This window comes from Platalea leucorodia, assembly GCF_965183815.1.
Source record: "Platalea leucorodia genome assembly, chromosome: 11".
NCBI classification, from domain to species: domain Eukaryota; kingdom Metazoa; phylum Chordata; class Aves; order Pelecaniformes; family Threskiornithidae; genus Platalea; species Platalea leucorodia.
The window spans coordinates 500544-515092 of NC_138833.1; the positions used below are offsets into that span (position 1 = coordinate 500544).

General features: G+C 57.9%; 1 protein-coding gene and 1 long non-coding RNA gene across 2 annotated transcripts; both read right to left on the reverse strand.

Moving 5' to 3' along the window:
• Positions 1-1530: 1530 nt before the first annotated feature.
• On the reverse strand, positions 1531-6949 carry LOC309596100 (uncharacterized protein). Its single transcript, XM_082323862.1, has 5 exons — positions 6875-6949; positions 5390-5581; positions 3957-4055; positions 3450-3570; positions 1531-1950 (listed from the first exon to the last, which is right to left on the reverse strand). The coding sequence occupies exons 2-5, from the start codon at positions 5517-5519 to the stop codon at positions 1926-1928; spliced, it is 375 nt and encodes a 124-aa protein (XP_082179988.1). The 5' UTR covers positions 5520-5581; positions 6875-6949; the 3' UTR covers positions 1531-1925.
• Positions 6950-11606: 4657 nt separating this feature from the next.
• LOC309596170 lies at positions 11607-14081 on the reverse strand. The gene is made up of 3 exons (XR_014229457.1): positions 13980-14081; positions 13473-13593; positions 11607-12001 (listed from the first exon to the last, which is right to left on the reverse strand). It is a non-coding gene; the product is annotated as an uncharacterized lncRNA (long non-coding RNA).
• Between the last annotated feature and the right edge of the window lie 468 nt (positions 14082-14549).

Here is a 14549-nt window from a genome sequence, read left to right on the forward strand (position 1 = left end):
CCCGTGGCCCGTGCGGAGCTGGGGGTCCAGAAGCAAAGGGGTTAGGGGAGGGGTGGAGCAGGGGAGCGGGGGCGCGAGACTGGAGGGCAGGGGACGCGGGGGGCACGGCCCAGGGAAAAAAAAAAAAAAAAACCCGCACGGGGGGAAAAACCTTGTGTGGGGGGACGTTCGGGTGGAGAGCACTCGGGAGGGCGGAGAGACACGCAGAGGAGGACAGGGGGGAGGAGACGGACACGGACGGACGGACGGACGGCAGCCATGTGTGGGTACAAAGGTGCACGGGGGGACACGGGTGGGGATGACCTACACCAGGGGGTCCACCCGGCATAATCCACAGCAGATAACTCACCTGGGATAACCCGCAACGGATATTCCGCTCCGGAGAAGGAATCCACGCCAGATAATCCCCAGCAATGCCCCTCAAACTGCCTGCGGTTCACCCCAGATTTGGCCCAAATTGGTGCGGGTTTTTCGTTTGGGGTTTTTTTGTTTGTTGTTGTTCTTCTTTTTTGTTTTTTCTTTTACATCATACAAAACTTGGGCGTTTCTGCTTTTCCAAAATATTCAGTTCTGGGGTTCTCCGGCGCTTTTCCACATCATAACAATGGGTCATTTTTGGTTTTCTGCGTTAAAATGCGGGGGGGCGGGGGGGGTGTGAGTGTGTGCGTGTGCGGTGTGGTGTGTTTGTGCTTGCTTTCCAGCTGCACAAATCCAGGCGGATTCAGCTTTCCTGGGAGCCCCAAACTGTGTTGCTCTTGGATATTGGATATTTTGCTCTTGGACTTGCATATTTTGCCACTCTGATATCTTCGACTTCTCTCTTTAGACTTCGGTATCTACTTACAATCCTACCTCTTTAGACTTAGTTATCTGTTTACACTTCCATAGAACCTTTCCTTCGATTACACGGGATACCTACTTAGGCTTACTCGGTGACACAGGGTAAGCGTAGGTACCTCTACCTATCCAGACTGACTTCTGGTTTAAATTCCTTCACCTACATCATCTCTTTTTGCATTTTAAACTCCTTTATTTCTTAACATAGAGACAAGTTCTTTTTTATTTTAAAACCCTATCTATCTCCATTGAGATTTTTTAATAATTTCTATAACATAGCAGGTACAGGTTTGTATTTTGAAATCCTTTTACATATATATATACACACACATAAAAACGAATATTATTTTTCAATATATATATATAAAGGCGAGAGATTTTTCTCTACTGCAATGCCTCGCACCCATATTTCCAGTTCTTCACATGGTTAATCACACACACACACGAGTTTTCAGGCATTTTGGGACTGTGATCCCCCCTTCTCTGGGGGGAAACCTCCCCGTGACACCTTCATCCCCCACTCACCTGCTCCTCTGTTTCATCATCACGCCCCCGCCCCCCGTGACGTTGGGGGGCCCCAAATGACATCATCACCCCCCAGGCCCCTCCACACTTTTTAATCACCCCCCCCAAAAAGGCACAGAACAAGGAAAACAGCTACTTTAATAATGCCATTTACATATGTAGGCGCCCCCCCGAAAAGGGGAGCTCCGCCAGAAAAATAAAATGGGGGCAGCCCCCCCAAACGGCTGCAGCCCCCCCCGGCCCCCGGCCCCCGTCCCGCAAGCCGGCGGCTGCCCCACGCCGCGGGGGGGAGCCTGCCGGGGGACGGTGCCGCACCTCTCGCTCAGGCTCTGCTCTGCCGTGCTCCCCCTCCGTTCCCGCGCTGGGACGGGCTCCCCGGGGCAACGAACCTCCCCGCTCCCTCTTGGCCCGGGACTCGCCCCACCACGCAGCCCTCGCTGCCGCACCCGCGGGGCACCCGCCGGAGACAGAGCCGGGAGCCTCCAGGCACGGGGCCGGCCCCTTACCCTCGGGACGCTTCACGACAGGCAGGCCAACCTGGGCCGGGGGGTACCTAGCGAGCATCACGAGACGCTTGCAACAAGACACCTGAAAAACAAAAAGCCCAAGCAATATTTCAGCATGTGAAAAAAATAGCACAGCAGTGAGTAGAGGAATTCAGTCAGAGCAAGGGAGAGGAGAGCAGTTGAGCTCAAGGAGGATTCGAGGTAAGCAGGTCAGCTCCAAATACAAGACATCCTTTAAAAGCTAGAGCGACCTGAACGCTTCCCATCAGCATTAAGACTAACCGGTACGATTCCAAACACGTTCTTCGCATACAAGCACACGCTCTTGCCGGCGTTGGAAAACGTCTCACCCCTTCCTTACGGCACGGCTGCAGGGAGACGACCCTGCGAGGCTGCAGGGCGAGGGCGTACCGCAATCAGAATCTACGCTTATAGGTCCGCCGCAACAGCTACGGCCCTCGCAGCTGCTGCTGCACATCTTGCTGGCTCGGTCGACAAAGCTGGAAGCGAAGCGTAACGCTTTCGAGGGTAAAAGGAAAACCAAAGGACAAATCGCAGCAATTCGCTTCATACTAAAAAAGCTGTGCGTGTGTTTATAAACATCCAATAAAAATACTTCTGCTGGAGAAGGACTGGATTTTCCTTTGGCGTTAATTTAACTTGCACAGCTGTGAATCGATACCAGTAGATTATCTGTCTCCAAGATACGCAGTTATCATTTGACCAGGGGTTTTTTGCGCCTTACGTCATTAGGAGCGACATCTGGCCAGCCGCGCCGCCCAAGAGAGATGCTGCTGAACTGCCAAGGAAACTGCTGAACTGCCAGGGAAACGCACCCTTGAAAGCCAGACAGAAAGTACTTCAGAGCACTCCGTCAAAAGAGCGGGGGGGAAAACACCCCGTAACGTTCAGTTGCCTCTCCTGGTCAACGTTTAGAACAAATACCTAACTGCTTAAACACACCTAAGCAATTGTACGCCGCAGCTAGTTGGCAGTTACAGCTGAAACAACGCAAGGCAGTTTGTAGATCCAATTTTAACTTTTTTTTCCTAAAGTTACATCTAGGAGAGAAAAATGCATGACAGAAGAGATCCCCCATACGGTTTTACTTTGGGGGCAGAATCCAATCCCCGGGGCTGCAACGCGTAAGGCTACCAAAAAGGACCGGCAGATTTGCTAACGCTTCTGGCTGCGCCGAAGCATGCAGAGGAACGCGTGTTGATGACATCTCGGCTGTTGCAACTGAGAACCAGCGATGCCATCAACTTCTGGAAGACGTGCTGTGCTCGGGTCTTTGGAAGCAAACGGACTTTTTTTTTTTTTTTTTCTTTTTTTTTTTTTTTTTAAGAGAGTGGAAAGTCTTGCTGCTGCTGACTTCCACTGCCAAGCGCATCATCTCTGAAGATCCCCACTCTGATGGGGAGCTCATAAAACACAACTTCTTTGAATGAGAAAGATTTCCATTCTGGAAAATCTCTTTCCAGCTGAAGTAAGAAATCACACGCTGTAGGTTAAGAAAAAAGGATGCTGCCGAAGCAGTAACTCACCGAAACCACGTCAGGACTCGCTGTCGCTACTTACAAGGCTGGCAATGCTTCTTGGGAAAGCGACGCCGATTCCTCCTCTTTTGTCCACGTCTCTCCTTGGACCTTGATCGCTTTTAGTACGGACGCTGGTATCGCAGTAAGCTTTTCAAGACCTACTGTAAGATATTTTAAAAACTTTGTGACTGAAAAAGCACACAGCTTTTATGACAAAAACAAAGCCTGTTTCTTCCGAACACCTGAACTCTCACAAACATTGTCTTTCCTCTTTTACGATGCAATTATTTTCCCAATAGCATTTCCTAGTAAGCGCACAGAAACACAAGATTGCGCTTTCAGGAAGGCAAAATAAACGGAGGGAAGCCGACTTTACACAGGCGTTAACACGCTCCAGCGCAGACCTCCTTTGACTTTTAGTATCTGCGTTAAAACAGTTCCTAGAAAAACTACAGAAGGAAGGAGAGCCGGCACATTCTTGACGTTAACTTTGAAGTCCGTACTACAAGCGCCTTAGGAAAAACGCGGACACGCATCGCGGACGTACCTTGTACTCGCAGACCGCTATGGAGCCTTTCCGTCCGTCTTGCACTTTCACGGCAGAAGAAAGGGCGACCACGGTGAAACGGCGGCAGCTGACACTCTGCTGAGAGAGGAAAAAAAAAACCCGTAGCATAAAGCTGGGTAGGAGTCCCAAGCTTCCTGGTTTTGTGAAGTTTTGCAAAGACTACAACCGAGGGAAGGAAAAAATAGCCGTTTGGAACATATTGCCAAACAACATTTGGCCATAAAACTCGGATGCGTTTGACACGCGCCCATGTTTTGGGAACTTGCTATTTGCTTCGTTGCTATCGTTGTTCTTCCTTCAGAACCTCTGCTTGTAGCCAACTTGATTTGCTACCGGTTCAAGCGCTTCCCTTCCCGGTATTACTGGCACACGGACCCAGGCAAGTCACTGAACCGCTCTTCTGAACTTCTCCAAACGACAATTACAGCCACGAAAGAGGAGTTCAAGAGAGGAAAAGGAGAGGTCGGGCAGCAAAAGAGCTCTGCAGGCTGCCACCAGTCAACACTGCGCTCTTTTTTTTCTTTTAAATCCACCCCCCCCCCCGCCCCCAAATACAAACAAAACCAACCCCCACGACCTTGTATTTTTTGCCTTTGGAAGCTCATCCCTGTCTCAGCACGAAGCGCAGACGACCCGTATCCCGATTTGCACGTGACGAATCCGTGTTCGGAAGAAATAGGCCAGATCCGTAAGACTGGTGTTATTTTGCGGGTTTTAACAATCGCAACGCAATCGCATCGACCGACGCGTTTGTGACAAAACTCATTAACTTCTAAACGCAGCACCTCCTTGGGTAAAAAAACGTGTTCGAGACTGAAAACAAAATGATGATTCAGAGCTCCCACTCCTGATGGAGCCGTGGGGAAAGGAAGGAAAGTGAAGACAAACAGCAGCAACATCAAGTGAAATTCGCCTCCAATTCCGAGCACGTGCCTAAGAGACTCTGCAAGTCCACACCTCAATCCTAGGAGCGACTAGCCCTTTTCTGGAAGGACAAACTTCCTTACTTCAAAGTCCTAGACCGAAGGCTCCACGGAACAGAACGTGGACCGAGCCACAGGACACCGTGCCATCCACGCCCGAATGGCAAAGAAAAATCACGGAAAACTAAACTTAAGTATCAGTTCCCATCGAGCTTCATTCCTTACGTTTCCACTGGCACCTAGGTGCTCAAAAACGAACTCTACTGACACCGCGTATTACTAACAATTTACTTCTGCGTATCAAAACAAAAGGCTATTTCCAGCTCGCCCATCCAATTAGCACGACCAACCAGAAGAGAAACACCGGAGCCTAAAGAAGGGAACAGGCAGCTCTTCATTTCTCCTAAGGCAAAGTCTGTTCTTTTGCCTGGAAGGCAAACATCCGTAACTCCCAAGGGAGCACTGCAGGAACGAGGTGCGCTCTCTTACCTGCAGTTTGTCCTCGGCTTTTCTGCACGGGCAGCAGATTTGCCCTTCCTCTGGCTTTCATGTGGCGCACCCGTGGCGTCCTTGAAGCGGCAAGTGTTTCTCCCCGCTCCCGCAGCCCCAGACGCGCCATTACCTGAGCAGCGAGCGGAATCAAGCACGCAGGATTTTCTGCACGGGACGCAGAGGGTGACACTGGAAAGAAGGAGGCAAAAAGAGAAGCGGTTTGCCCGGCAGCCACGGCCGTAGAAACTACACCTGCCGGCATGGCCCGGGGAACCAACGTGGCCGACCAAAAGCCCCGGGCTCCAAAATGCCGCGAGACGCAGCCCTCCCTGCTTTTGGACCCTGCGGGGACACCGTTCCCCACGCCACCGCCGCACGTGGAAGCCCCGCCGAGCCCCCAGCGCGGCTCCGGGCAGCCCCCGCCACCGGCTCCGGCCGGCCCCCCCCCACCGGCGCCGACCCGGCGCCCACCCACCGCGCGGCCCCGGAGCTCAGCGGCTCGGCGCGGCGCCCCCCCGCCGCCCGGCCCCGGAGCTCAGCGGCTCGGCGCGGCGCCCCCCCGCCGCCCGGCCCCGGAGCTCAGCGGCTCGGCGCGGCGCCCCCCCGCCGCCCGGCCCCGGAGCTCAGCGGCTCGGCGCGGCGCCCCCCCGCCGCCCGGCCCCGGAGCTCAGCGGCTCGGCGCGGCGCCCCCCCGCCGCCCGGCCCCGGAGCTCAGCGGCTCGGCGCGGCGCCCCCCCCGCCGCCCGGCCCCGGAGCTCAGCGGCTCGGCGCGGCGCCCCCCCGCCGCCCGGCCCCGGAGCTCAGCGGCTCGGCGCGGCGCCCCCCCGCCGCCCGGCACAAGCGGCGCGGCGCGGCTCCCCCCCGCCGCCCGCCCCGGAGCGGCTCGGCGCGGCGCGGCGCCCCCGCGCCGCGCGGCCCCGGAGCTCAGCGGCTCGGCGCGGCGCGGCTCGGCGCCCCCCCGCCGCGCGGCCCCGGAGCTCAGCGGCTCGGCGCAGCTCGGCGCCTCCCCGCCGCCCGGCCCCGCAGCGGCGCGGCTCGGCGCGGCGCGGCGCCCCCCCGCCGCCCGGCCCCTCAGCGGCGCGGCTCGGCGCGGCGCCCCCCCACCGCCCGGCCCCTCAGCGGCGCGGCTCGGCGCGGCGCCCCCCCCACCGCCCGGCCCCTCAGCGGCGCGGCTCGGCGCGGCGCGGCTCCCCCCCGCCGCCCGGCCCCGGAGCGGCGCGGCTCGACGCGGCGCGGCGCCCCCCCGCCGCCCGGCCCCGGAGCGGCGCGGCTCGGCGCGGCGCGGCTCCCCCCCGCCGCCCGGCCCCGCAGCGGCGCGGCTCGGCGCGGCGCGGCGCCCCCCCGCCGCCCGGCCCCGCAGCGGCGCGGCTCGGCGCCCCCCCGGACCGGCTCCAGGAAGCTCCGCCCGCCCGGCTCCCACACGGCACCGCACCCTCCCCGCTCCGTGCCTCCCGCCGCCTCCTCGGGGCTTTCCCCGCTCACCTCCTCGCTGCCTGCAGCCGCAGCCCAACGACCGCTCCGCTCCCCTCCGCCCCGGGCTCACCCCGGCCCCTCCGCGCGGGGAACCTCCGCCCACCGCGCGATTCCCGCCCCCGACGCACCGCGCATGCGCTGGCGAAGCTCCGCCCTCCCCGCGGCAAACCCCGCCCTCTGCAGCAACGCTCCGCCCTGCACACACCACGCATGCGCCAGCGAAGCTCCGCCCTCCCCGCGGCAAGGCTCCGCCCCACGCGGCAAAGCTCCGCCCTGACACAGCGCGCATGCGCCCGTGGAGCTCCGCCCTCACACGGCAGCGCTCCGCCCCCCGCGGCTAAGCTCCGCCCCTGACACAGCACGCATGCTCGGCCAAAGCTCCGCCCTTCAGGGCAAAGCTCCGCCCTCCCACTGCAAAGCTCCGCCCCCCCGTGCACTGCGCATGCGCCGGTGAGGCTCCGCCCTCACGCGGCAAAGCTCCGCCTTACCACCGCAACGCTCCGCCCCCCGCGGCTAAGCTCCGCCCCCGACACAGCGCGCATGCTCGGCCAAAGCTCCGCCCTTCCGGGCAAAGCTCCGCCCTCCCACTGCAAAGCTCCGCCCCCTACACATCGCGCATGTGCCGGTGAAGCTCCGCCCTCACATGGCAAAGCTCCGCCTTACCACCGCAACGCTCCGCCCCCCGCGGCTAAGCTCCGCCCCCGACACAGCGCACATGCTCGGCCAAAGCTCCGCCCTTCAGGGCAAAGCTCCGCCCTCCCACTGCAAAGCTCCGCCCCTACGCATCGCGCATGTGCCGGTGAAGCTCCGCCCTCACACGGCAAAGCTCCGCCTTACCACCGCAAGGCTCCGCCCCCCGCGGCTAAGCTCCGCCCCCGACACAGCGCGCATGCTCGGCCAAAGCTCCGCCCTTCAGGGCAAAGCTCCGCCCTCCCACTGCAAAGCTCCGCCCCTACGCATCGCGCATGTGCCGGTGAAGCTCCGCCCTCACACGGCAAAGCTCCGCCTTACCACCGCAAGGCTCCGCCCCCCGCGGCTAAGCTCCGCCCCCGACACAGCACGCATGCTCGGCCAAAGCTCCGCCCTTCAGGGCAAAGCTCCGCCCTCCCACTGCAAAGCTCCGCCCCTACGCATCGCCCATGCGCCGGTGAAGCTCCGCCCTCACACGGCAAAGCTCCGCCTTACCACCGCAAGGCTCCGTCCCCTGCGGCTAAGCTCCGCCCTGACACACCGCACGGGGTGGTCTCCAGGGGCGGGGCATGTCGCTAGGGGTGGTGCCCTTCCCCTGCGGGGGGGCTCTAGGGGCGGGGCCCGTCGCTAGGGGCGGGGCCGCTCCACACCAGGACGGGGGCGTGGGCCGGGGCGGGGCTGCAGCGGAGGCGGCCGCGGCATCGGCGGCGGCCGTGCCAGCAGCAGCGAGCACCTCCCGGGCGGCGAGAGCGGCGCTTCCTTACCGGGAGGCAGCAACGGCTGCGGCGGCATCGCCCCGCGGGCGCCGCGCTGTCGCATGCCCGGTACCGGCCACCGGCACCGGGGATCACGTGCACGCCACCGCCCCTGCGCGGCTCCCGGCCTGCAGTACCCGCTTTTGGACGCCAGGCGGCAGCACCGAGGCACGGCCAAAACGCCCCACCGCCCCCGGGCGCCACCCGAGCTGCAGTACCCGCTTTTGGACGCCAGGCGGCAGCACCACACCGAGCCCCGCGCCCCGAGCGCTCCCCGCGGGGACAAAGGACTCGCACCCCGGCCCGCCTTGGGCCGCCCGCAGCCGCCGCCGCCTTACGGGGGGGGGGGCCACAAGCCTCGCCCTTCTCTGCCCCTGCTCCCGCTCACAGCCCACGCAGCCAGAGCCATTGCCTCGCCACCAAAAAGCACCCAAGCGGCTCGAGCATTTCAGTCCTCTGCACTTGACAGCTCGCAGAGGGCTGCTGGCCCTTTCTCTCCCCGCCCCTCACCCCAGGACCCAGCCGGGGGAAGCAGCACAGGGAACCTGGTCAATACCTTTGCCTTGGCTCGGCTTTTTTGCCCCCAGAGTAAGCCCCCGGGAGTGCTGGATTCATCTGCAGGTGGCATCAGGGGTGGGAGAGTGACACCAGCGAGCCAACAGACCCTGGAGAGATTTTATTAAAAAAAAAAGAAAAAAAAAGCGACACTGATGACATCCTGAAGGCACGCGAGGAGATACTGAAAGCTGCTTTGTGTGAGAGGGGCAGCTACCATTATCAGGAAGCGGTGCACGCGAGCAGACCGCCGGCAAGCGCGCGATCTGCGAGCGAGCGAGCGATACGCCGGTGACCCTCGGGCTCTGCCGCGGTGCCCTCCGCTCATCCTGCGCACGCCCCGGGCTTCCCGCGCAGGGCTTGCCACTTAAATAAGACCTGCGTGATGTTACTTACCACCCTGCCCTGCGGCACGCAAAGGAATTAGACGTGAAACAGGGAAAGCAAAGAGGCCCGTCGGCTGGCCGCACCAGATGGCCCTAGAGCCCTGCCGGTTCCCTCGCCGCTCTGGACGGCAGCGCGGCTCTGCGCTCCCTGCCGCTCCCGCCAGCGAGCGCGGCGCCTGCGCTTTGACCGCCTGCGGCGCGCCAGACTCGGGAGGCTGGAGGGGCTGGTCCGCCGAGGCGGCGGCTGAGCCGCTCGCTTCCTTCGGCTGCCTCATTTGCCGCCTTCAAACAACCACTTCCACGCTCCCTTTCTTTGTTTCAGACCCCTCTCAACATCTCCTGGCCTGCAAGCCATTTGCAGCAAGCAACACGGCTGAAATACCGTGCTGCTAGAGACCTAGCTGTCATCTTGCTCCCACGTCCAAAGGCTTTGGGAACCTGAACCCCCTGCTTGTTTTGGCATCGAGACTGCGAGGCGAGAAACGCGCCTGGACTCCAACAAGCCAGACGCCTGCCCCGTCGCTCAGCACAGTGCTACGCGGCTGCCTGACCGACACCTTCTGCCGCTAAAACCAGAGCGCGGTTCCCTTCTGAAGAGCCGCCGGCAGCGCGGAGAGTCCCTCGCCTTTCCCTGCGCCAGGTCCCCCGGGAACAGCGTCTCGCTCGGACCGGAGCGTGCGGCAGCCTCCGGTCGTCCCAGCCCCTCGCCCGTCCAGAAAGCGCCTGCCTGTAGCAGCGGCAGAACCGCTGCTGCCCAGGGGGGAAAGGAACGGCTCGGGGTGAAGCTCCCCAGGCTGCCCGTGGCCCGTGCGGAGCTGGGGGTCCAGAAGCAAAGGGGTTAGGGGAGGGGTGGAGCAGGGGAGCGGGGGCGCGAGACTGGAGGGCAGGGGACGCGGGGGGCACGGCCCAGGGAAAAAAAAAAAAAAAAACCCGCACGGGGGGAAAAACCTTGTGTGGGGGGACGTTCGGGTGGAGAGCACTCGGGAGGGCGGAGAGACACGCAGAGGAGGACAGGGGGGAGGAGACGGACACGGACGGACGGACGGACGGACGGCAGCCATGTGTGGGTACAAAGGTGCACGGGGGGACACGGGTGGGGATGACCTACACCAGGGGGTCCACCCGGCATAATCCACAGCAGATAACTCACCTGGGATAACCCGCAACGGATATTCCGCTCCGGAGAAGGAATCCACGCCAGATAATCCCCAGCAATGCCCCTCAAACTGCCTGCGGTTCACCCCAGATTTGGCCCAAATTGGTGCGGGTTTTTCGTTTGGGGTTTTTTTGTTTGTTGTTGTTCTTCTTTTTTGTTTTTTCTTTTACATCATACAAAACTTGGGCGTTTCTGCTTTTCCAAAATATTCAGTTCTGGGGTTCTCCGGCGCTTTTCCACATCATAACAATGGGTCATTTTTGGTTTTCTGCGTTAAAATGCGGGGGGGCGTGGGGGGTGTGAGTGTGTGCGTGTGCGGTGTGGTGTGTTTGTGCTTGCTTTCCAGCTGCACAAATCCAGGCGGATTCAGCTTTCCTGGGAGCCCCAAACTGTGTTGCTCTTGGATATTGGATATTTTGCTCTTGGACTTGCATATTTTGCCACTCTGATATCTTCGACTTCTCTCTTTAGACTTCGGTATCTACTTACAATCCTACCTCTTTAGACTTAGTTATCTGTTTACACTTCCATAGAACCTTTCCTTCGATTACACGGGATACCTACTTAGGCTTACTCGGTGACACAGGGTAAGCGTAGGTACCTCTACCTATCCAGACTGACTTCTGGTTTAAATTCCTTCACCTACATCATCTCTTTTTGCATTTTAAACTCCTTTATTTCTTAACATAGAGACAAGTTCTTTTTTATTTTAAAACCCTATCTATCTCCATTGAGATTTTTTAATAATTTCTATAACATAGCAGGTACAGGTTTGTATTTTGAAATCCTTTTACATATATATATACACACACATAAAAACGAATATTATTTTTCAATATATATATATAAAGGCGAGAGATTTTTCTCTACTGCAATGCCTCGCACCCATATTTCCAGTTCTTCACATGGTTAATCACACACACACACGAGTTTTCAGGCATTTTGGGACTGTGATCCCCCCTTCTCTGGGGGGAAACCTCCCCGTGACACCTTCATCCCCCACTCACCTGCTCCTCTGTTTCATCATCACGCCCCCGCCCCCCGTGACGTTGGGGGGCCCCAAATGACATCATCACCCCCCAGGCCCCTCCACACTTTTTAATCACCCCCCCCAAAAAGGCACAGAACAAGGAAAACAGCTACTTTAATAATGCCATTTACATATGTAGGCGCCCCCCCGAAAAGGGGAGCTCCGCCAGAAAAATAAAATGGGGGCAGCCCCCCCAAACGGCTGCAGCCCCCCCCGGCCCCCGGCCCCCGTCCCGCAAGCCGGCGGCTGCCCCACGCCGCGGGGGGAGCCTGCCGGGGGACGGTGCCGCACCTCTCGCTCAGGCTCTGCTCTGCCGTGCTCCCCCTCCGTTCCCGCGCTGGGACGGGCTCCCCGGGGCAACGAACCTCCCCGCTCCCTCTTGGCCCGGGACTCGCCCCACCACGCAGCCCTCGCTGCCGCACCCGCGGGGCACCCGCCGGAGACAGAGCCGGGAGCCTCCAGGCACGGGGCCGGCCCCTTACCCTCGGGACGCTTCACGACAGGCAGGCCAACCTGGGCCGGGGGGTACCTAGCGAGCATCACGAGACGCTTGCAACAAGACACCTGAAAAACAAAAAGCCCAAGCGATATTTCAGCATGTGAAAAAAATAGCACAGCAGTGAGTAGAGGAATTCAGTCAGAGCAAGGGAGAGGAGAGCAGTTGAGCTCAAGGAGGATTCGAGGTAAGCAGGTCAGCTCCAAATACAAGACATCCTTTAAAAGCTAGAGCGACCTGAACGCTTCCCAATAGCATTAAGACTAACCGGTACGATTCCAAACACGTTCTTCGCATACAAGCACACGCTCTTGCCGGCGTTGGAAAACGTCTCACCCCTTCCTTACGGCACGGCTGCAGGGAGACGACCCTGCGAGGCTGCAGGGCGAGGGCGTACCGCAATCAGAATCTACGCTTATAGGTCCGCCGCAACAGCTACGGCCCTCGCAGCTGCTGCTGCACATCTTGCTGGCTCGGTCGACAAAGCTGGAAGCGAAGCGTAACGCTTTCGAGGGTAAAAGGAAAACCAAAGGACAAATCGCAGCAATTCGCTTCATACTAAAAAAGCTGTGCGTGTGTTTATAAACATCCAATAAAAATACTTCTGCTGGAGAAGGACTGGATTTTCCTTTGGCGTTAATTTAACTTGCACAGCTGTGAATCGATACCAGTAGATTATCTGTCTCCAAGATACGCAGTTATCATTTGACCAGGGGTTTTTTGCGCCTTACGTCATTAGGAGCGACATCTGGCCAGCCGCGCCGCCCAAGAGAGATGCTGCTGAACTGCCAGGGAAACGCACCCTTGAAAGCCAGACAGAAAGTACTTCAGAGCACTCCGTCAAAAGAGCGGGGGGGAAAACACCCCGTAACGTTCAGTTGCCTCTCCTGGTCAACGTTTAGAACAAATACCTAACTGCTTAAACACACCTAAGCAATTGTACGCCACAGCTAGTTGGCAGTTACAGCTGAAACAACGCAAGGCAGTTTGTAGATCCAATTTTAACTTTTTTTTCCTAAAGTTACATCTCGGAGAGAAAAATGCATGACAGAAGAGATCCCCCATACGGTTTTACTTTGGGGGCAGAATCCAATCCCCGGGGCTGCAACGCGTAAGGCTACCAAAAAGGACCGGCAGATTTGCTAACGCTTCTGGCTGCGCCGAAGCATGCAGAGGAACGCGTGTTGATGACATCTCGGCTGTTGCAACTGAGAACCAGCGATGCCATCAACTTCTGGAAGACGTGCTGTGCTCGGGTCTTTGGAAGCAAACGGACTTTTTTTTTCTTTTTTTTTTTTTTTTTAAGAGAGTGGAAAGTCTTGCTGCTGCTGACTTCCACTGCCAAGCGCATCATCTCTGAAGATCCCCACTCTGATGGGGAGCTCATAAAACACAACTTCTTTGAATGAGAAAGATTTCCATTCTGGAAAATCTCTTTCCAGCTGAAGTAAGAAATCACACGCTGTAGGTTAAGAAAAAAGGATGCTGCCGAAGCAGTAACTCACCGAAACCACGTCAGGACTCGCTGTCGCTACTTACAAGGCTGGCAATGCTTCTTGGGAAAGCGACGCCGATTCCTCCTCTTTTGTCCACGTCTCTCCTTGGACCTTGATCGCTTTTAGTACGGACGCTGGTATCGCAGTAAGCTTTTCAAGACCTACTGTAAGATATTTTAAAAACTTTGTGACTGAAAAAGCACACAGCTTTTATGACAAAAACAAAGCCTGTTTCTTCCGAACACCTGAACTCTCACAAACATTGTCTTTCCTCTTTTACGATGCAATTATTTTCCCAATAGCATTTCCTAGTAAGCGCACAGAAACACAAGATTGCGCTTTCAGGAAGGCAAAATAAACGGAGGGAAGCCGACTTTACACAGGCGTTAACACGCTCCAGCGCAGACCTCCTTTGACTTTTAGTATCTGCGTTAAAACAGTTCCTAGAAAAACTACAGAAGGAAGGAGAGCCGGCACATTCTTGACGTTAACTTTGAAGTCCGTACTACAAGCGCCTTAGGAAAAACGCGGACACGCATCGCGGACGTACCTTGTACTCGCAGACCGCTATGGAGCCTTTCCGTCCGTCTTGCACTTTCACGGCAGAAGAAAGGGCGACCACGGTGAAACGGCGGCAGCTGACACTCTGCTGAGAGAGGAAAAAAAAAACCCGTAGCATAAAGCTGGGTAGGAGTCCCAAGCTTCCTGGTTTTGTGAAGTTTTGCAAAGACTACAACCGAGGGAAGGAAAAAATAGCCGTTTGGAACATATTGCCAAACAACATTTGGCCATAAAACTCGGATGCGTTTGACACGCGCCCATGTTTTGGGAACTTGCTATTTGCTTCGTTGCTATCGTTGTTCTTCCTTCAGAACCTCTGCTTGTAGCCAACTTGATTTGCTACCGGTTCAAGCGCTTCCCTTCCCGGTATTACTGGCACACGGACCCAGGCAAGTCACTGAACCGCTCTTCTGAACTTCTCCAAACGACAATTACAGCCACGAAAGAGGAGTTCAAGAGAGGAAAAGGAGAGGTCGGGCAGCAAAAGAGCCCTGCAGGCTGCCACCAGTCAACACTGCGCTCTTTTTTTTCTTTTAAATCCACCCCCCCCCCGCCCCCA